General features: G+C 36.1%; 1 protein-coding gene across 1 annotated transcript in view; it reads left to right on the forward strand.

Moving 5' to 3' along the window:
* LOC120069937 (probable LRR receptor-like serine/threonine-protein kinase At1g56140) overlaps positions 1 to 20,021 on the forward strand; it is a 27,479-nt gene extending 7,458 nt beyond the window's left edge. Inside the window, exons 14-18 of the mRNA XM_039021781.1 lie at positions 977 to 1,095; positions 7,753 to 7,963; positions 8,048 to 8,279; positions 8,376 to 8,526; positions 19,509 to 20,021. Of these exons, the coding sequence (XP_038877709.1) occupies positions 977 to 1,095; positions 7,753 to 7,963; positions 8,048 to 8,279; positions 8,376 to 8,526; positions 19,509 to 19,844 (1,049 nt within the window). The 3' untranslated portion in view covers positions 19,845 to 20,021. The remainder of the gene's footprint in view (positions 1 to 976; positions 1,096 to 7,752; positions 7,964 to 8,047; positions 8,280 to 8,375; positions 8,527 to 19,508) is intronic.
* Positions 20,022 to 23,888: the final 3,867 nt, after the last annotated feature.

Here is a 23,888-nt window from a genome sequence, read left to right on the forward strand (position 1 = left end):
CCCCAATAGTTAGTTTTGGAATGTGGTTCTCAAAGGTGCTTAAGTACCTAACATAAGACCCTTGCACATTGATGGTTGGTTAGTGGAGAAGTGCATTTCGTAGGGGTTCAAACCAGTTAAATTCTGTTTTTGGAACACATTATATGGACACAATTCAAGGTATGGAGAAAGTTTCCTTTCCTAGAAAGATGCTTGGAAGGAATCCTGAACTGAACACTGCTGATGCTTTGAGGTTTATGTCTATTGGTGCTGATAAATCAGCCAATCATGTCAACCAAAATAGATTCCTCCGCTCAAATAGCTGTGTTCGGCACAATAATTTTTCAACAGCTACTGAATGCATGTGTCGTGATCACTCCTCTGCTTTGTACTCAGAATCCGCAAATCTTAAGTTAGTGCCTGAGAGATTTAACTCTGTTGATGAAGTCAGGGGTAGAATATTTCTCATGGCTAAAGACCAACATGGTTGTCGTTTCTTGCAACGAAAATTTATGGAGGGTAGAATATTTCTCATGGTTTTTTTTTTTTGTTGGAGAGGTTCAGCTCTCTCGAAATAGCTGGTTGCTGATTGCCTTTTTCCTTATTCTGCCTTGTTGCTTCCTGTGTTGTTTTTGGAACTCTTGGTGAAGGGGAAAGGGAAACCAATTAAACATTGTTGTTCTTGTGTTTTTTGTTGTTGTACTGTTGTTTATTGAATTTTGAAGGTCAATCATCAAGGGGAAACCCTACAGTAGTGTGATCAAACAAATTTTCTATTGAAGGCACTTGAAGAAAGAATGAAACAAATTGCATAATTAACTGCAGTATTTTTTTTAAAGTATACTTAAAAAAAAAAAAAAAAAAAGCTCAAACTAAAAGGTGTGCCATACCAACCTTAGTCCTTTGCTGCCTCATTTTCTTCCATCAGAACGATTTGAGAGGAAACATAATGAAACCTAGATCCACAATCTATAACCTATATTCTTTACCATTGCAGAACTCTTCGGAATTGATGAAAGACCACACACTTATAGTTATTCTGAACTAAGGAATGCTACTGAGGATTTTAGTTCATCCAACAAGGTTGGAGAAGGGGGTTTTGGACTCGTTTACAAGGTATATTTCATTACTTAAAATGGCCCATGAGTGACTTGGATTAGGCTCATGTCTTTTTATGGTTGTTTCCAATCACGATGCTCACAACTAATACAATTATCTGCTTATAAATTAGTAAGTTAACGGTAGTCCTAGCAGCCGATCACGAATTCTCTTAAAAAGTTAAAAAACACAAATACCAAAATTTCAAGTTCAAACATCAAGATTCAAAATTTTAAAACATAAAATCCTGAAAACATGAGTGGAGGCATATGATTGGTCCTAGTGACTCGATCATGAATTCTGCTTGTCATTCGCCGACATGCCCTTACCTTTTCTTGAAAAAGAAACATGAGAAAGCATGGGTATAAAATACTCAATAAATAACCCCACTATTAGGGTTGGGCTAAGTATTTATGTCCAATAAATGCAACATGAATTGAACATCCTAAGCCGATGGGACCTAATTTGAAGTGCTAGAGCTATACATAGACTGTCATCTAAGTGAACAATTTAATCCGCCCTATTGTAGGTGAGATATACTCATATTAACTGCTGAACCTGAAGGAACACATAACTGGTGGACTCGAAGGCGCACATAAACTGGTGGATCCAAAGGTGTACATAAACTGGTGGACCTGAAGGCGCACATAATCTGATGGACCTGAAAGCGCACATAATTTGGTGAAACCGAAGACGCACATAACTGAATCTGAGGTGTACATAGCTACGGATGGGAGGACAATTGTCACTAATTTGGCCTTTCAAGAAACATGCAATAAAATGGTCCCTTATCGTAAAATCATAACATAACATAAATTCATGAATTCATAGCATAATATCTCATAACTCATAGCATGCATAACTAAAATCTGTTCCACAATGATACCATATATTTTCTGAGAGTTGTTTGGCAAAAACCTAAAAAAACAATACTTTAAATCTATTTTGCCCGACACAAAGGTAGTTCTAGTGGTAAAACCATTTACCTCAGCGTAAAGGTCCATGCCCAAACATTCTCTTAATATATCTCATAAAACTCTAAATCATGCTTGTACTTCAAACATATTTATCACTTGCTCATATTTCTAGTTAGTCCATACAATCTCAGAATCAACAAAATTATCCTTAAATTTATCATCTGGCACAAAGGCGGTTCTAGTACTAAGATTACTTACTTCAAAATTTGGTCACAAATTTTAGTCTATGTAATTAATCTTCTTCAAACCTTTGGAAGACTTGAATCAATTCTATAACATAAATTACAAATTTAACCTAGCAACCATGACCTAGAATAATGAATCCAAAATTTAAATTAATCCTTTGTGGTCTATACATCCAATTAACCAAATTGGTCCAAATGTCTCCAATTTAACTTACCATAAATGTGGCTTGGTCCAAAATTAATTCCAAAAGCCAATTTATTGGCCAACCCAAAAATTATCGAACTTTAACAATTTTCTGCTGAAAAATTGGTCTCTATCTTGATGGGCAACACCTTCAAATTCTCCAATCCTTGAATCTAAGGTCCAAACATAAAGGGGTATCAACGATTTAACCCAAAAACCAAATGGGTAATCAAACCCCTCAAAGAAAATCCAAAAATCTTGCTCAAAATAAATCAATCCCTTAACAAAAATCCGGCAAAAAGTCAGTAGTTGTCTGAATAGATCCGGTGGAGAGGAAAGAACAATGCAGTTGGATCTGAGAGTGGCAACATCGAGTCGTCGGAGATGGGAGAACGAAGACTTCGATGGTGGGCTCGACGCTTGCGGGTGGGTGTCACAATCTAACTTTGAGATAGTAGATTGTGACCCAACTTGTGCAGACAGTGCAGTGGCGACACGTGAGTGTCGACACATCTGGCAAAGACAGATGTCCAAGAGAAGTGTCCTGATGCGACCGAGGAGGATGGTGCATCATCCAACACACCAACATAAGTGGGCAAGCATGCCATGTTGAACATTAAGTAGAAAGACAAGCAACTGTGTCATTGGTGGTGTCAGTGACAAGCTCCGTGGGGGTTAGATGGGGCCCCGGGCCGTGACCTCGGAAGGTGGGGTTCCGTCGCGAGTTTGGACGAGCGGCTCTAGAGTTAGATGCATATTGATAAGATATGCTAGCACGTCGAATTTCATGTCAATCGGAGTTCAGACGAGCGATCTACGTTGGTGAGTGACAGATTACCACATTTGATATGCATGAGTGGCAAAGAGGAGAATGTTCAGAATGTACTATGGGGGAAGGCATGGTGTCAGCTCTCCACCACTCTTGGGCCCTATGGCGTAAGTGAGCTACCCCATGGCATATGCGTGTGTCATGGCGTGGGCAAGCGTTACAAGACAAGTGTCTTGGGCGTCTTCCATCGAGAATGGGATCTCATGGATAGTGCCAGATGGCACTGTTGTCCGGCATTGTGCCCTCTTCCTATGGGCCAGAGGTTCGATGTAGCACCCGGTATGCCGTTTTGATTCGAAAAGGGCTCAGAAGGGCCTAAGTCTCGATTATGTCGGATGGATGGATGTTCAGGAAGTCCTAAGTTAGATTGTTGCCTAGGATCGTTGATGATGGTTCTCGATAAGCGTGCTCGAGTAGGAGGAGAGAAAGTTGATGACATCCCGACACTTGGGATGCATCCGGTATGCCGTTTGGACTCGATAGTTCTCGATTGGCCCGATACTTGCTCAAGTTGTCGTAATAAGCATTGTAATGGCCCGATAGAGCCCGATAGGCGACCATTAGGCCGGTAGAAGCCCGGTAGGCACCGAAGTAGGCCGGTAGAGCCCGATAGGCATTGTTATGTCCTGGAAAGCCCCGATAAGTGTCTGAATCACCCGGTAAGCCCTTGTAGAGGGTTATAAGCCTGTTTTGGCCCAACGAAAGGTTAGAACTCATCTCGATGAAGTTCTGAAGTGATGTAGAAGTATGGGGGATGTGTTGTTGGGAACCAAGATGACGAAGAGAGATGCAACGTTGCGTTGTGATAACCTTAGCCTCATATATGGGCATGGTAGAGCCTTAGGACTTAGCCTAGAGTAGAGGCAAGTCGGCTAGAGTCACTCATGAGGGAAAATACATGTACGGGCGGCGTGTATGGCCAAACGAAGTTCAATTTCGCATGAGTTCAGTTCGGTTGAGGATGGAATAACCTCGCCTAAGGTTCGACGAAGCTTCAAAGAGTTGAGTAAAAAGTGAATTGGGACTTGAGCATCCATTAAGGCTGACCATGATCATAGGTGAATCATGGTGCCGCACGGTTGGAGAAGTACGACCATGACACTGGGCACGCAAGACTAGTGGGTTCGGACGGAAAAAAAAAATAGCACAAGTTTTCCTTTCAGACGGTGGTGACGAGGGGTTGTGCGACGGGCCGGCGTGCGGCTTGGCTGTGACATAGACCAGAGGCTTCAGATCCGGCATTGGGTTTTAGTGGTTGTGTGATGGGCAGCGTTGGGTTTCTTTTGGGGAAAATTGCACAAAATAAAAAGTGAAAAAAATTACTTGAGGAAGACAAGTTGAATAAAGAAAGTAGAACGTGCAAGGAAGAGCTTGCATTGGAAGAAGACAAAATCGAGAAATCGAGGAAGGCTACATGGAAGATACACTTCAAGATCCCATACACAAAGTTTTTAAACCTGTAAAAGGTGTTCTTAGGCTGGAAATTGAGAAGCCCCATATTTGCTATGTTGACATTGAAAACATGTCAAAGAGTGGTAGCAATCAATGACTTTGTTGATATGATGGATAGTTTGGTTGATTCCATATTTAAGAAGCTCCCAAATAATGGTTCTGATAGGCATCATCTTAATGGCAACTCGAAGATAAAATTTTTAATCAAGAAAGATATTTCTGAAATGGAACAATTTCTCATGAAAATGGCAATACAAACGTAGGTGATTTCCATGCAATTGGCTTTTCTTCATTACTTTAGGAATATGCTCATGTTTCACTGGTAGTAGATTTTCCTTCATTGCTATTGGATGAAATTTGGTTGTTATTGGCATTGGATGGTCAGAAAAAAATTGGTTTGAATGACTTACTTTTTTATTTCTATCTTTGTTTTCATTTTAAACTTGAGGACGATTTTTTTTCTTTTTTTTTTTTTTTAGCGATAGAATGATGTAGTAGGATTAGAGTAAATTAGGGTATAATGGTCAAATCAGTAATTGATTAGGATTGAGATTAGTTTCCATGATTGAATAGAATTAGGATTAATTTCCTTGGCTTATTAGGATTAGGATTAGTTTCTTTGATTAATTAGGATTAGGATTAGTTTGCTTTCTAATTCTCTATAAATAGAGAGATTAGCTTATTGTATTGGTAACTTTTGATTCATAATAAAGACTTCTTTGGATTCTTGGAGAGAATTCTACTTTTATCATTTAGGCTACATCACAATCCTAATCAATTAAGGATTTGACCATAATACCTTAATTTACCATATTCCTACTACATCAACTTGGGCTTTTTCCATCTTCGATTGCAAGAAATCAAAAAGAGAAGGGGACGGGAGTGGGAGTTAACAAAGAGGGTGAACGGGTGCCTCAAGAGAGTTTGGGGGGAAAGGTGTTCTCTGGGAAGGAAAATGCCACTTCGGAGGATAGAATGATATAGTAGGATTAGAGTAAATTAGGGTATTGTGGTCAAATCCTTAATTGATTAGGATTGAGATTAGTTTCCATGATTAAATAAAATTAGGATTAATTTCCTTGGTTTATTAGGATTAGGATTAGTTTCTTTGATGAATTAGGATTAGGATTAGTTTGCTTTCCAATTCTCTATAGATAGAGAGATTGTCTTCTTGTATTGACAACTTTTGATTCATAATAAAGACTTCTTTGGATTCTTGGAGAGAATTCTCCTTTTATCATTTAGGCTATATCAACATCCTTATCAATTAAGGATTTAACCACAATATCCTAATTTACCCTAATCCTAATAGAACTTTTTGGGTTTTTTACATCTTCGACTTCAAGAAATCAAAAGGAGAAGGGGATGGGAGTGGGAGTTAGCAAAGAGGGTGAACTGGCACCTCAGGAGAGTTTGGGGGAAAGGTGTTCTTAGGGAAGGAAAAAGCCACTTTGGTGGAGGTTCTTGGGAAAGGGGCTTCGGAAGAGTCGTGGGAGTGTGATTTTGCGTTTGATTGTGAATTTTTAAAATATATATTTTAATAAGTGTGTCCTAAATTTTTAAAATATGGTTCGTTGCTATGTCCGTGTCGTGTTGTATCCCTACCTTGTATCCGTATCTGTGCTTCTTAGATGACTAAGAACCGCTTTAACAAAAGGAATATTCTTGGAGTTGAAAAGGTTGTCACTAGCTAAAGTAGATTTCGTTATTTTCTATGAACGCACTGGAAATCATAATATTATTGTCTCAATTGTATATGTTTTGATGATATTATTCTTAGAGGTAATTATGGGATAGGGCTAATTACTTAATTTGGAATTCATTTGCTAGGACTTAGGAATCACAACGTATATACTAGGAAAGACATTTATTAGGACAAAAAGAGGTATCCTGGTAAATCGGAGGTAGTATATTATTGATATATTTGAAGAGGCAAATCGTTGGATCGTAGGACTATAGAAACCCTTATTGAGCCAAAGTTAAAATTGCAAGTAGTCATATAAGAAACCCTTATATGACAAATCGTTGGATCGTAGGACTATAGAAACCCTTATTGAGCCAAAGTTAAAATTGCAAGTAGTCATATAAGAAGAGATAAAAGACAATGAAAAATACTAATAACTTGTGGGAAGAGTCATTTTTTTTGTCCTATACACGTCCAGAAATTGCTTTTGCCATTTAGTATGGTACGTTAGTTTATTGCATTTTCTTAGTCCAACTCGCTTTGGAGTAATGTGCAAGATTCTCAAATACTTGAAAGCGACTCCAGGAGGCATACCGTTTAAGAAATATGACCACCTAAATGTTGAAATTTAAATAGCTGCTGACTGGGGCAAGTAATATCACAAATTAAAGATCGACTTGACTCTGTTCTTTTATTGAAGGAAATATAGTTACTTCGTGAAGAAAAAAACAGTATAGTGGCAAAAAGTAGGGTTGAAGCAGAATTAAGTATTAACCCATGGTACTTATGAGGGTATATGGATAAAAAACTATTGGAAGATGAAATTCTCCAAGATGATGCCCACGTGTATCTATCGTGACAGCGTGACAACTATCTCTATGACTCATAATTTGGCTGTCCATGATAGTACAAACTTGTCGAGGTTGATGAAAATTTTCATAAAAGAAAAATTGATGTCGGAGTAATATGCACTTCAAACCATAGAACAGGCTTTTGATATGTTGACTAAAGGATTTCCAAAACTACAATTTGATAAAATGATTGACAAGCTGGTAATGGAAGATGACTTCAAACCAACTTCAAACCAGCTTGAGGGTTGGTGTCTACTATTTCCTTTTTTAACTTAATAAGAATGGTTTTGTATAATCAGAATTTGTGGATATTTGTTTGATTATTTTACGTTTGTGTAATCGACTTTTCTTCTTCTCTCTCACTGTGAATAAGATAGAAAAAAATTCTTCCATTGATATATTTAGTCTAATATAAACCCTTGATACCCTAATAATATCCATAATTCTATTCTAATAACATTTTTATCAAATATTGTTATTACTTCTTAATATTTGTTGTTATTTTCTGCACAGGGAATACTAAATGATGGAAGAGTAATTGCTGTAAAACAGCTTTCAATAAAATCTGACCAAGGAAGGAACCAATTTGTTGCTGAAATTTCTACAATATCCGCCGTGCAACATCGCAACCTTGTGAAGTTGCACGGGTGTTGCATTGAGGGCAACCATCGGCTTCTTGTTTATGAGTACCTGGAGAAAGGGAGTCTGGACCAAGCATTATTTGGTAAGCTAACAGACTTTTTCTTTTAAATCTAATTTGTGGCTACTAAACAAAAAATTGTAATATTTACTGACTTCTGTGAGTTAGGAAAAAGGAACTTCACTCTTGATTGGCCAAAACGATTTGATATATGCTTGGGTGTGGCGAGAGGTCTGACTTATCTTCATGAGGAATCAAGGTTTCGAATTGTTCATAGAGATGTTAAAGCCAGTAATATTCTACTTGATGCTGATCTGAACCCCAAAATTTCAGATTTTGGTTTAGCAAAACTTTATGATGACAAAAAGACTCATATGAGCACCCTTGTTGCTGGGACAATGTAATATTTCATTGAGAATTCGAATTCCCCACTCCATAAAGATCAATACATTTGAAAACTTGTACTAAAGTAGAACATTAATGTTTATTAATGCAGTGGATATCTTGCACCTGAGTACGCCATGCGTGGCCATCTGACTGAGAAGGCTGATGTCTTTAGTTTTGGTGTTGTGGCTCTTGAAATTGTCAGTGGTAGGCCAAATTCTGATCGAAGCTTGGAGGAGGACAAAGTTTTTCTTCTTGAATCGGTAATAATTCTATAATCAGCTTTTTCCTGTTCTTTCTAGGACAAGTTCATGAAAATAAAGATGCAACAACTTATGGAAACTTTTATTTGAGAAATCATGTTGTAGATTTAAAGAGCAGTAATGGATAAAAATGAACAAATCGTAAAATTTTTAACCATGGCTTGTAGAAAGTACGTCATGGCATGTTTGTGAGTGATTCTGAAATGGTTAATAAAATCACTTTTTATCATTTTCCAAATCACTCCAAAAATGATTTAATCATTCACAATCAATTTTAGGGGTATGAAAATGAAGATGCAACATCCTACGAAAACTTTTATTTGAGAACGTTGTAGGTTTAAAGAGAAATAATGGATAAGAATGAACAGATTAAACTATAAATTTGTAACCATGGCTTGTGGAAAGTACGGCAGTATCCTTGTTTTACAAAATAGTCATAGGGCAAAGTCAAATATAGTGTAGTTGGGGGTTCTCATTTTTCTATCTTTTTATTATATCTGTTATAATTCTATAGTTAGTGTTTTCCATTCTTGTAAATATTTTATGATATTTTCCTTTTCTATACTTTGTACACCTGTATATATTCATATCTTTGGTGAATGAATAGAGTATTCTGATTCTTTCTCAAATCTAAGAGTTTTACATGGTATCAGAGCCCTCTAAACAAACTTAGGGATTTGTGAACCTTAGGGTTTTGAGAATTTAGAACCCGTTTGTGATATGTTTAGAGTTTTTGTGGAGAGGTGAGTTTACACTTTTTCTCACAGTCGCCGTCTTTGGTTCGTTCACCGTCGTTAGCCGCCGCGGGAAAAAAAAAGCTGTTTTTTTCGACACCGCCTAGTCCAACGAGGAGGCCTAGCTTGCCGATCTACAAAACCCCCAAAAGTCCGGTTGCCATCTGACCAGTGCGTGAGGCTCACGTGCCGCTTGTTCCAGCCTGCTGTCCGTCCATGTGCCGATGCGTGTAGGCGCGTGCGCCGTTGTTTTTCGTCTGTCTTCGGTGGGTTTCCTCAGTGTTGTTGGCTCTTGTTGGTGGTGTGTTTGTTTGGGATATATAGATATACTCACTGCTTGTAAAGACATCTCTTCGGTAATTTAGGGTTTTGATTCTCTGCTGTCCGGTGTCTATTTTTTGAGGTAATGGCTGATAAGAAACCAGTAATGTCTGAGATTGTTCCTATGGTGTCAAAAGTAACTGAACACAAGTTGAATAGATCCAACTACTATTCATGGAGATCAAATCCAGGAGGTGTTGTTTGCTATTATTGTCATAAACCTGGCCATATGAAACGTGAATGCAGAAGATTGTTGAATAAGAGTCAGAGGGTGCCATCACCCTCTGCACATGTCGCTTCTACTCCTGATAATCTTGACAATTCAATTACGATTTTTGCAAAGGAGTTTGCTAAATTTTAGCAGTATCAAGAGTCATTGAGGGCATCATCTTCTACTCCCATTACGACCATCGCAGAGACAAGTAACATTTCTAAATGTCTTCTTTCCTCCACGTTAAAATGGGTCATTGACTCTGGCGCTACAGACCATATGACAGATAACCCCAGTTTATTCTCTAACCTTTGTACATCTACCTCTTCACCTAATGTCACTATAGCTGATGGAACCTCCACTCATGTTTTAGGATCACGAACCGTCCATCTCACTGAATAAATTTATTTGTCATCAGTTTTAAATTTACCAAATTTCTCATTTAATTTGATTTCGGTTAGTAAACTCACTCGTGATCCTCATTGTTGTGTCTCCTTTTTTCCTGGTTATTGCTTATTTCAGGATCTTACGACGAAACAGACTATTGGTAAAGGGCGGAAATTTGGAGGTCTTTACATCTTTGAACCACAAACATCTACGGCCATCACATGCTCTAGCGTGTCGTCTCCCTTTGAAGAGCATTGTCGTTTGAGTCGTCCGTCTATCTCTGTGTTGAAGAGTCTTCGTCCACAACTTCAACATTTATCTTCTTTAGATTTTGAGTCATGTCAATTTGCTAAATTTCATCGTTGGAGTTTGTATCCTCGAGTCAATAAACGAGCTAGTGCTCCTTTTGAATTAGTCCATTCTGATGTTTGGGGTCCATGTCCTGTTGCGTCCAAAGGAGGGTTTAGGTATTGTGTTACATTTGTCGATGACTATTCTCGTGTTACGTGGTTATATTTAATGAAAAGTCGTTCTGAGTTACTTTCTTATTTTCGTAACTTCCATACTGAAATTCAAACTCAGTTTAGTGGTACTCTTAAAATCCTACGGAGTGATAATGCTAAGGAATATTTCTCTCATACACTCAAGTCTTATTTAGATGCCCATGGCATTCTTCATCAATCTTCTTGTGTTGATACTCCATTTCAAAATGGGGTTGCAGAACGAAAGAATCGTCATCTCCTTGAGACAACCAGAGCTTTGATGTTTTAGATGCATGTTCCAAAATCCTTTTGGGTAGATGCTGTTTCCACAGCTTATTTCTTAATAAATCGCATGCCCTCTTCTATTCTTAAGGGTGAGATACTTTTTCGTACTTTATGCCCCAAGCAACATTTGTTTCCCATTCCACCCAAAATATTTGGTTGTACCTGCTTTGTTCGGGATGTTCGACCTCAGCATACCAAGCTGGATCCAAAGTCCTTAAAATGTATTTTCCTTGTTTATTCCCGTGTCCAAAAGGGGTATTGGTGTTATTGTCCTAGTTTAAATAAATATTTAGTCTCTTCTGATATCACGTTTTTTGAACATACCCCATTTTTTTCATCACCGTCTTTCTCTTCGAATAAGAGTCAAGGGGAGCATAAGGAATTAGAGGATGATTTCGTTGTCTACATAGTTATTTCCCCTTCCGATCCTCTTCCTAATTCATCTCTACCTGTGGCTCCCTCTACTCTTCCTCCCATCGTTAAGGTCTATACTCGACGACAACCTCTTCCAGTTCCATGCCCTGTACCAGAGTCTTCTTCATCATTGGATCCAGAAATGGGTGATGATCTTCCTATTGCTCTTTGTAAAGGTAAACGTACATGTGCTCATCCTATTTCCTCTTTTATTTCATATAACCGTCGCCTTCCACATGTTCATTCATTGCATCCTTAGAGTCTGTATCCATCCCAAAAACTGTTCATGAGGCTTTGTCTCATCCTGGTTGGTGTGCTGCAATGGTGGAGGAGATGACTGCCTTAGATGATAATTATACTTGGGATTTAGTTTCTCTCCTTGCAGGAAAGAAGGCTATCGGTTGCAAATGGGTGTTTGCAGTTAAAGTCAATCCTGATGGTTCTGTTGCTCGGTTAAAAGCGCGTCTCGTAGCGAAAGGTTACGCACAAACTTATGGCGTTGACTATGCTGATACTTTTTCTCTTGTAGCAAAAATGACATCTGTGAGGTTGTTTATTTTATTAGCTTCAAGCAATCATTGGCTTTTACATCAGCTTGATATTAAAAATGCATTTCTTCATGGTGATCTTCAAGAAGAGGTGTATATGGAGCAACCACCAGGGTTTGTTGCTCAGGGGGAGAATGGAATGGTGTGTCGCCTTCGTAAATCCTTGTATGGATTAAAGCAGAGCCCACGAGCTTGGTTTGGTAAATTTAGTCAGGTGATTGAAAGCTTTGGAATGCGGAAGAACAGGTCAGATCATTCAGTCTTTTTTAAGAGATTTGAGGGTGGTGCCATCTTGTTAGTCATATATGTGGATGATATTGTGATTACTGGTGATGATGCTTTAGGGATCTAGTCTCTAAAGACCTTTCTTCATAGTCAATTCCATATAAAAGATTTGGGCATGTTGAAATACTTCTTAGGAATTGAGGTAATAAGAAGCAAGAAAGGAATTCTATTATCACAGAGAAAATATGTACTTGACTTGTTGACTGAAACAGGAAAGCTAGGGGCTAAGCCATGTAGTACCCCAATGATGGCCCAACTTACAACTCACAAAGATGGAGAATTGCTAAAAGATCCTGAAAGATATAGGAGGTTAGTGGGAAAACTTAATTACCTTACAGTGACTCGACCCGACATAGCCTATTCAGTAAGTATTGTGAGTCAGTACATGTCATGCCCTACAGTTGATCATTGGGCTGCATTGGAACAGATTCTTTGTAATTTGAAGGCTGCTCCCGGGCATGGTTTATTATATAAGGATTATGGTCATACTAAATTGAAATATTTCTCAGATCCCGATTGGGCAGGATCTAAAGAAGACAGAAGATCAACCTCAGGTATTGTGTTTTTGGTGGTAATTTGATTTCTTGGAAGAGTAAGAAGCAAAATGTGGTGTCACGTTCAAGTGCAGAATCAGAATATAGAGCAATGGCACAATCTGTGTGTGAATTGACTTGGATATATGAACTTCTTGTTGAGTTGGGATTTGAAATCACTACATCGACAAAGTTGTGGTGTGATAATCAAGAAAGCACTTCATATTGCGTCTAATCCAGTATTCATGAAAGGACTAAAACATATTAAAGTTGATTTCCATTTGTATGTGAGAAAATTCAACAAGGATTGGTATCTACAGGATATGTGAAGACTGGAGAACAATTAGGAGATATCTTCACGAAAGCATTGATGGAAGACGTATAGATTATCTAATGTAACAAGTTGGGCATGATTAACATATATGCTCCAACCTGAGGGGGAGTGTTATAATTCTATTGTTAGAGTTTTCCATTCTTATAAATATTTTGTGATATTTTCCTTTTCTATGCTTTGTACACTTGTATATATTCATATCTTTGGTGAATGAATAGAGTATTCTGATTCTTTCTCAAACCTAAGAGTTTTACAATATCAATAAAAAGTTAGTATTTCGTCAAGAACAATATGACTCAAGATCTCTTATTCAAAGCAAAGAAACTTGCCCTAAGGCAATGTACAAAGTCTTCAGCCTCACTAGAGGTCTGAGATCTCTCCTTCCTCCCACTCTCAAGAAGAAACAAACTCCTCAGATGAAAACGTATCTACTCCCACCTCCCTTCATTCACATATAACCTCTTTCTCTCTCCCTAACTAACTGTTGTTCCCCACCCCACGAGCCTTTCCCCTTTTACCCCTACGTTGATATTGATCGATAATTGGGGGCTGAGGACAATATAGTCACGCTTGGAGCTTTTTGCTCAAATTGCTCACTCCTATCTTGAAAGCCATGTGGCTAGTCTTTGTTTGCGACTTTAAGCTAATAGCATTATGTTAGGCCTTCCACCTTCGATTATGTTAAGCCTTATGTTAGACGTGGTAAGAAGGCCGATTGTAGTGCGCTTAGCATTAATGAGCCGTTTGTCTAAGTTTATCTTTTGGGCTGTGTAGTTTTTGTAGCTTTGTCTATCGTCAGAGTCCTTTATGTACGAAGTGTGGGGTTTTGGGATTATCATGTTTTTGTGTGTACTTCTCTTGTTATAAAACAGTGTTCTTGGGAGAGGTCCGGTGGTCTCGGAACGGCCGGTTGGTTTGTAATTGTTAATATTGAATATAATATAACAAGTGGAACGTAATGACCTTACACATTATGTAGATTATGTAAGCTTTTTCACCTTTACCTTGTTTGAATCTCTAGATTCAAACTATTTAAGGGTAAAACCATAAATTCACTTGAATAAAAAGGTGTATTCCGGCTACTCCTTTTAGTTACATCCCAATTATTTTAAGTTTCTAGTCATAAGTATTCAGAAGTTTTTCAATTTGAAGATGGAAGTCGAAATTGCTGCTTCAAAAAATTCCTATTTCTATATTTGGCTTGAGAAAATTGGATTCTTCTTGGAAGATATGAATTATGGTTTGAAGCTGGTTTAGTGGAGTTTTTGCACTCTACCATGAAGGACTTCTTTCTTAGAACTCAAGGACACAGTTATACAACCTATAGAACAGATCCTATTCAAGTAAGGTCGTGAAGGACTTCTTCCAAAAGAAAGGTAAAAATGATTGTGAAGTGATTTGGATTGGAAATTTCGGAATCAGTCTGGATGGTTCTTTTGGGAAATGATCAGAAATTTTCGTATGGAATTCGATAAACAAAGGCTGATGGGCTTAATTTAAAATTGAAGGCAAGATGTTGAGTAATGAAGTGTTATTAGACTAACATTAAGGTACCCTAACGCTCTAAGATACAAGGTTAGAAAAAATTACAAGGAGAAAGAAAACCAACAGTAAACATAAAGTAAACAAGACACATAAGAGAACATTAATATCTTGAATGGAAAACCTTTGAAGCTTTCAGATAGAGAACATCACGAGGAAGACTTTAAACGAGCTGATTCAAAATTTTCATAACACAAACGAGATGCCCTCGGGAAATACACTAAGCATCTCTATATACCATGGATGTCTCTCTATACATGACTATTGTAGAACTTTGTTTGCACCTTACACTTTGGACCTTGGCATCTGTGGTGAGGTAGTAGTAAAAAATAACACTCTGGCCGTTTGGATTATGGTTTTCTCAATGCCCAGGAATTAAGGATGCTTGGGAATTATATATCTGGGAATAAAATTACTGCTAAAATTATTTTGAATTAAGGATGACTATGTTTAGTTGGGCATGGGAAAACAATGTCTGGAATAGTATGTGTAGGAATTAAAGATAACTATGTTTGGTTGTGTAGGAAATGTGTTTGGTGTTGGATGGGAATTAGGGGTGTTCAAAAAAATCGAAGACCCGAAAAAACCGAGCAACCCAACCTCTGTCTCTTATACACATCTAGATGTGTATAAGAGACAGGTGTAGGAAATGTGTTTGGTGTTGGATGGGAATTAGGGGTGTTCAAAAAAATCGAAAACCAAAAAAACCGAGCAACCCAACCGAACCCACCTGGTTTGGGTTGGTTAAAAAAAATTGGTTTGGTTTGGGTTTTTTTTAATGAACCCGAATAGGTCAGTTCGATTCTCGAGTTCGCAGGAAAATCGTTCGATTTGAATCAAACCGACCCAGAGACTAGACGATCGCTTAACAAGTCCAAACGATCGTTTACAAAATACTATATGATCGCTTAAATTATCTACACGATCGTTGAGCTCCGCTACACGATCGCTGAGTAACAAAATGCTATACGATCGCCTACTCAATGCTATACGATCGCTTACCAAATGCTACATGACCACTGAGCTCAACTACACGATCGCTTAGCTCTGTTACACGATCGTCGAGTAACAAAATGCTATACGATCGCCTACCTAATGCTATACGATTGCCTATCAAATGCTACACGATCGCTAAGCTTGGCTACACGATCGCTTAGCTCTGCTACACGATCGCTGAGTAACACTAGACGATCGCCCACGAAGACCCCGCGATCACTTACCCAGCTACACGATCACTTAGCTCTGCTACCAAATACTATATAATCAATATCAAAGTATAAATACTAAACATAGACAAAATAAGCATTTATATTATGTCAATATTCGTAGTTACAAACAAGAATACAGTGCAACATTCATTCAAAATGAAGAGAGACCGCGACACCGAAGTAGAGAGATGAGCGGCACTCAAAGCAGAGAGATAGGTTTTCACGGCTGGAAGAAAGGAAAATCGTGGTAGGAATGAGAAGAAGAAATGAAAACCCACACTTCTCAATGGGTATGCAATTCCTTCATTTATGTGGGTAAAAGATACCTAGGAATTGCCTTTTCCAAGATAAATAAACAAAGTCCACCAACCGAACATGGGCTTTGTAAGCCCATTCCCATTCCCACTCCCTTTTTCCTCTAACCAAACGGCCCCTAAGGGATTTTGAGTTTCTAAGAAAACATTGTTATCGGAAATTGCAAATAAAACCCTAGTTCTTAGATATGTTACATATTATACATGAACTACTATTTAATTATGTATGTATTTAGTTTGTCAAGATGTGATTAGTTATGTACATATAGGGTGAAAGTTATTGTAGGATTAGATCTTGGAGCCCTACAAATAATTTGTTGAGAATAAAAAAAAAAAAAGAAAAGTCAAAATGCACTTTTTGATTCCTCGAGTTTGGAGTTGATATCTAAGGTTTAAAAAACATACACTTTAGTCCTCTAGATTTATAAAATAATTCTAAATGGTTTCTAAATGGTTCATAACTTAACTTTAAACTAACGGAATGCTGACTGGACCGTTTAATGCTGACGTAGATGGGATGGGATGACAAGACTACTTCATTTAACTACATGGAAAAATCTATTTGATTGGTTGGACAATAAATTAAAACTTTAATTTTCAAAAATAAACTAAGAAGTAAAATTAAAATTGATTAAAGTATATTAAGAAAATCCAAACCAACCCTAAATTAGATTTTCTCGCATAACTTTTTCTATCCCTTCTACATTTTCTCTTTGCCAAAATACGGATCATCAGTGTAGTGTTGTCGACTCCATCAGTTGCCGTCGACTTCGCCAGCCGTCGTTGACCCCTCCACATTTTTCGCCAACCACATCATCTTCTGCACAAACATTCTTCTACCCACTATAAAGGTATTGTTTTCTCCGGGCCAAAATATGAATCGTTGGTCTGCAACTGGAAGAAGAAGAGCAGCTGCTGCTGCAAAGGATTGCTTCTCTTTTACGAACACCAAGTCTCTTTTGAGAAGCGAGTGAAGAAAGATGATGATTCCGTGGATGAGCTTTCAAAGAGCTCAAGTTCTCTCGAGACATCATAAAATTTCCATGAGAATAAAAGGCCGGTAAAGAAAACCAACTTTTCCCCCTGCTTCTCTGTGCTCCAACTCGATGTTATTTTTTCCCGATAGGAGTATTTTCTTTATTAGTAACATTCTGGCTTAATGTCAGACTTAGTGCAGGATTCTAGTCCTACTAAGTCTACCATTGCGAAATAAAGAAGCCGAAAATGGTGTTAACTCAGTGGAAGGGAACTTGGATATATGGAAACCTCTAAATTTCTTAGTTGAAGTTGCAAATAGGAGTAAATGTTCCAAATCTAATTCCTGCCGAAGTCAATGGAAGTGAAAAGCTCAGGCCAGCAAATCTAGAAATAGGGAAGGCAGAATGATGATTTGTATTTTGGCAAAGAGAAAACGTAGAAGAAGGGATAGAAAAAATCGTTGAAGAAAATCTAATTTGGGGTTAGTTTAGATTCTTTTAATATTTTGAAGGAAATAAGGGGTTTATTCCTAATTTGTATTTTTCATTTTAATATTTTCCTTTTTGGGTCCATTAGAATCTATTTATTAAGTAATTCAATATACTCTTAATTATTCTGATTTATTCGATAACATACAAATTTAACATGGTATAGTAGGTTTTGGTCTCATTAAATCCTAGCCACCAAAGTCCTGTTTGTTCTCTATCTCTCTATCTCTGTCGATCCAAATCGACGGAGGCAGACCCATCAAATCTGCCTGCTCCGTTCGTGTTGCGTTGTGAGTTTTTTGGCCTGCCCAAATCTGGCCATTCTTGACCAGATTTGTTGAGCTCCACGCCGTTCAGATCTACTAGCACATTGATCTTCACTTCGTGGGTTTCATTTACGAGATTAGATCCATTTACCATCATTCAAATCGTATCTCATCCAGATCTAAAAGATCCGTTCACATCAAAATAGCTTCGCTCCCTAAAATTTTGTTTGCAGATTCAAATAATCAGACACCCTTCGTCGACCAGTCTGCCACCCCTTGCCGACCAAACATTTGCTGTTGCCATCGCTATTCTCAGCTCGCCTCCATGGGATCGTCCCTGCTTAGATTTCCTCCATGCCTCCAGTCACCGTGGGGTCTATGCTTAGACAAAAAACGAAAGCCTTGCTCATTTCGCACGCGTGGGTTTTCAATTTTACATTCAATTCCTAGTTGATTCGGTTCAATCCCGGTCTGATTCAGTCCACTTCAGTCAAATCGGTTTCTGTCTATCTTGGTTCAATGAGACCAGTTTGGTTTGGTTTAGTACCGTTAGACCAGTTTGGTTTTGTTTGGTCTGACTTGATTTGGTTCAGTCCTCTTGGTTTGGTTTGGTTCAGTCACACATGTTTTGGTTTGGTTAGTTAAGCTTGGTTCGATAGTTTAACTAGTTTTGGGTTCAATTTGTTTGATTTGGTTTAAGACGGTTCAATTTGGTTTATGCGATTATTGCAAATCTCCTTTTGCACAAAGGTCTTTGTTCCATTTTCAAATCAGCCGTCTTTGGATTTTATTGTAGATCTCTATGAGAATCTTTATTTTCTGCCCAATTGTTGTAGGTTTTGTTATAGATCTCGGTATGAGGATCTATGTTTCTAGTCCAAAAGTTTTGGTTTTCGTTCTTCTTGGGTTTTTGTTTTCAATCTACTATATGTTTTCGTTCTTTGTGGGTTTCTCTTTCCATACTCATATCTGCTGATTTGTTTTGGAAATTAGCTTTGCAAACTCAAGTTGTTCGCCAATCTACCACCTTGAGTTTGAAGGAGTGTGTTAAAGTAAATTAGGGGTTCATTTCTAATTTGTATTTTTCATATTAATATTTTCCTTTTCTGTTTCTTTCATTTGTTGGGTCTACTAGAGTCTATTTATTTTGTTATTCAATGTAATCTAAATTATTCTGATTTATTCAATATTATACAAATTTAACAAATATATTATAAACAAAAACAAATTTAATTCACTTATTAGTTTATTTTTTAAAAGATTAAAGTTTTAATTTATTGTCCAACTAATCAAATACATTTTTCAAGTAGTTAAACGAAGTAGTCTTATCATCCCATCCACATATGCATTTAATGGTCCAATCAACAATATTCTACGACTATTTAGAATTGTTTTTTAAACCTTGGGACTGAAGTGTGTGTCTTGAAATTTTATGAACCAAATAGACATCAACTCTAAACTTGGGGACCAAAAGTGCATTTTGCCAAGGGAAAAAAAAAAAAGAAAATAGTGGTTAACCAAATTTATATTTTCGGAAAAGTTTCAATACAAGTTTCTTTATTTCTGCTTAAATAATATTCTTTGCTCTCTTTTTTTTTTCTCTCTTTATTGTGTGTCCACTCACTTCCAATATATGAAAATTTATTTTGCAGGCTTGGTACCTCTACGAAAACAATCGTGAAATCGAGCTGCTAGATTCGGATTTGTTGACATTCAATGAGGACGAAGTAAAGCGAGTGATTCGAGTAGGTCTTATGTGCACTCAAACATCCCCAGCTCGGCGGCCATCGATGTCACGGGTGGTGGCAATGCTGTGTGGAGATATTGAAGTGGTTGCTATAACTTCAAAGCCAGGATACTTAACTGAATGGCTCTTTGATGACTTAGTCACTTGTACAAACGATACAACTGCAGAAGGATCCAACACCACCCATCAAGGTTCTTCAAGTCTTAGCATCCATGCTACCAATTCAACCTCTTCAAATTAAGGCCTTCCATCCTTTAAATTATCGCTATTTTGAGACTCTATATTTCATAAACTTCAGGTTTGTTATGGGTTAACAACATGAATATGCCCATTTGGTTATTTTCTAATAAATGTAAAGTAAAATATTATGAAAATAATAATAAGAGGGGCAGATTTCCCATAAACTTCTCTTTTTAAATTTTACTTAGTACAATTTCGATCTCTTGAATTGGAGCGCATGTCAATTCTATTGAGCCAAATTCACTTTAGTATTTTAGGTATGACTTACATGCTCATATTTTGATATCTTATTTTGGTTGTTCATACACTGGTGTGAATGTCTAAATTTACCATAATTGTTGGTAGAACCGAATCAATTGATCGTGCTATTTATTTATTTATTTTTAGGATGTTTAATATTTTAGGTATAACTTACAAGCTCATAATTTTGATTGCCGAGATTATGTATTTGTGTATACATTTTTTTTCTGATTGTAGGTATATTTAGTTTATATGCTGGGTATAATTTGGTATATTTATTCCCTAAGTTATGTATATTATTTTAATGTCTGACAACCAAATCTTTTCTCCAGCCATACCGTTCTCGATGGCATATATTCCTTTGTGCGTAATAATTTCGTAATCACATGTTTCGAAAATAAAAAATTGAATGAAAACAGAGTTGTATTTCATGTTTTTAAATGAATTTGATAATTGATGTAGAAACTAAATTCTAATTTAAATAGTTATTTAAAATGTGTCCGATATTAATTTATAAATCATGGAACTATAATTGTACTATATTTAATAATAAATTATTATTAATTTATTTATGAATCTGCTTTATGTTTTAAAAAAGTGATCCAATATTTTTTTAATATTATATAATTTATTACCTAATACATATTTAAAATTTCTTTTTTAAGGAACCACATTGAAAATTGTGATGCTGTTGAGAAAGTGATTTTAGAAATAATGATTTCAACCAGATTTATTTATCAACCAGTGATTTGTTAAAAGTTTTTTCATAAAATTATTTCAATGTCTGGTTATACACGTTTAAAAGTAATTGCCGTGCCATCCAAAGTGATTTTCAATAACTTAAAAGGTATATTTTTCATTAAATTTTGAAATAAATTGTTTTAAACTAAATTATTAGTTTTTGTAGAAGTGTTATAAATAATATTAATATTTGGTTCCGTACTTGTTTAAGTGATTTAAATTAATTAAAAGAATATTTAAATGATTAATGTATGTTTTCAAATCTAATTTTAGAATCATCAAATTATTAAAAAAATACATTTAAGAATGAAAAAAAATTAAGAGGATGGTAGACAGACATTACATGAGAAAACTATAGAGCTATAGAATTTTCAAAGAAGAGACCAAGGAGAAATTTAGAGAGTAACAACAAAGGAAGGACTATCCTTTAGAACCATAATTGCTTCATTATCTGTCCAACGACTTTCAGGATATCATATATTGTAAACTCCATCAAAGTTTAGTATGATTGGTCTACTACTCAAAATTTTCGCTTGTATTCTTAGAGGTATGTCAAGAGGATTGACAGTTTGAGGATGTCGAGTGGATACCAACCACCAAAGTTTTAACATTGGATGGAAAGGTTAATTCCAAACAACACATTGCTCACTTCGTTGAGATGTGTAAAAATGTTGATACAAGATGAGATTTAATTTCCAAGAAGTTTCATTTGAGCACTGAAAGAGGATGCTTTTGATTAGTACACCGATCTTACAAAGATATTATTGTGTATCTTTTTGCTAGATATATGGTTCTCAGAGGGGGGTCCCCTTGGTTTATCTATCTCAACAGTTCCTGCTCCTTCGGAAGTACCAAATAAATGATCGTGACCAAGAAACAACCGGTTTCGCTTGGTGGGCCGTGTTGAAAGGATATCTATATGATCCGATTGATTACGTAAAGCCCGTGGTAACAACGGAACCGGGGAGAGAATCAAAGTTGATTTACCAATGAATCACGAAATGCTATGGTTCTTCAATATGAGCCCACTTTTATATTAGGAGACGTATTAATCAATATGATAAAGGTCAATACTAAAAAAAGAAAAAAGATGATGAAAAGAAAAATCCAGTACATCAATTATTTGAGAGCTATAAGCATTGTCTACAAAGATCAACTAACTTAATTATCAGCCATGGGAATGTGCACGTAGAAACTTCTCTATATCACGCAGGCATGAAACCCCACGTTTGAAGAACTAGCAACTCAGGATCATGGTATGCATAGTATTAAATTTTCACCATATCGATATTTTCATCAATATTTTCGTGTTTTTATGGGTTTGATATCGACATGATGGGTGAATCGATATTTCCATTATATTGTAGAAAAATCTATGAAACACAAAAAATAGGTATCAAAATGCCACTAATATAAATATATTATAAATAATTTACTCATTTAAAAATAACAAAATGTTTATTTATCAATTTAAATTTATTTTTTATTTTATATTTTCTCAGATATACCATCGAAATCAACACTTTATCATCGACATCGACATTCTAAACCTCGATGGTATGGAGTTAAGTTTTGATAATAAAAGAGAAGAAGATTTATTAGTCCCAGAAGTGAAGAATGAAAAAGAAAGGATCAAAGAGCAGCTAGGAAATTTTTGAAAGGTGCTAAAAAAAAAAAAGAATTATGGTCATTAATGCAACACCCTGAAGTTCATCTCAAAAGAAAGAAAATTGAGAAACACCATGATGGGGTTGAAAAACACATCAGCTAACATTGAAATAAAGACAAGAAAAAGACTTCCCTTTCTAGACTAAGATCTTCCTTTCATGATTGAATAATTACTTAAAAAAATGTTTAATTAAACTTTCTAAATGTAAAATTCCAGCAAAGATTATAAAAAGTAAATTAGCCTACGGAAAATTATCAGAAAAGTACCATTTTTTAAAACTCGTTGAAGTAGTTTTTCTCGGAACTTCTTGGTCGAGATCGACCACCGAGATTTATATAAAAAGTTAACATTTTCAACTTATATTCAAACGATCAATTCTTTTGGACTTTCTTGCTAAATCTCAGCCAGGATGAGGATCGAGAATAACATAATTTTTCCAAATCTTACTTAATCTTCCCAAATCTTTCCAAAATTTAAAAATCACACTGCCAAATATTACAAAAAAATTGAAAAGGTGATTGGTAGATCTATTTAGATAATCGGTATATCAATTTGAAAAACATAAATTAGGTGTAAGATTTGCAAGATTACGCAAGACTTTATATGAGATTTGGGAAAGATTATAAGAGAAAAATTAAAAAGAGGTAATAATTGGTATAAAATTTGAAAAGATTCATAAGATTTGAAAAATTACGTAGATCTCGATTAATATAGGGCAAAATTGTATCGAGAGGCCCAAAATGATCGATTCTTTTGGCTTTCTCAGTATACTTTTGCCTGGAATGAAAACCGAGATAAAGCTTTCTTGATAAAATTTTGTCCACGATAAATAGAGATCCACATAATTTTTAAAATATTTTCACAAAATTTAAAAATGACACTGCAAGATCCATTTGAAAAATCTATAAAGATAATTGGTAAATGTATTTGAAAATTTGGAAATTCTATAATTGAAACTAAAATTGGGTGAAAGATTTGGAAATTTTAATATAAGATTTGGTAAAGATAACATAATCCGAAGAAAATTTAAAAAGGGGGTTAGATTTGATAAAAATTTGGAAAGATTATGTAATATTGGAAAAAATTAGGAGAATTTCGGAATGCCCACTCGAGATTTCACCGAGAAAGCCCAAAACAATTGATAAGATGAAAAAGTGAACTTTTATTCAAATCTCGGTGGTCGATCTTGATCGAGATGCACCAAGAAAAACTATTTCAATGAGTTTTCTATAAAGGTACTAATTTTGAAAGATGAAAACTTGCGTGTGCTATTTTTTACAATTCCTCTAATCTTAACTATGGTAAATATCATTGAGTCCTCAATATTTTAGTACAAAAATAATTTTCACTAAAAGTAGTAATCCTGAAATTATCTCAAGAGAAAAAAGATGGATT

The sequence above is a fragment of the Benincasa hispida genome, unplaced genomic scaffold, assembly GCF_009727055.1.
Source record: "Benincasa hispida cultivar B227 unplaced genomic scaffold, ASM972705v1 Contig693, whole genome shotgun sequence".
Lineage (NCBI taxonomy): Eukaryota > Viridiplantae > Streptophyta > Magnoliopsida > Cucurbitales > Cucurbitaceae > Benincasa > Benincasa hispida.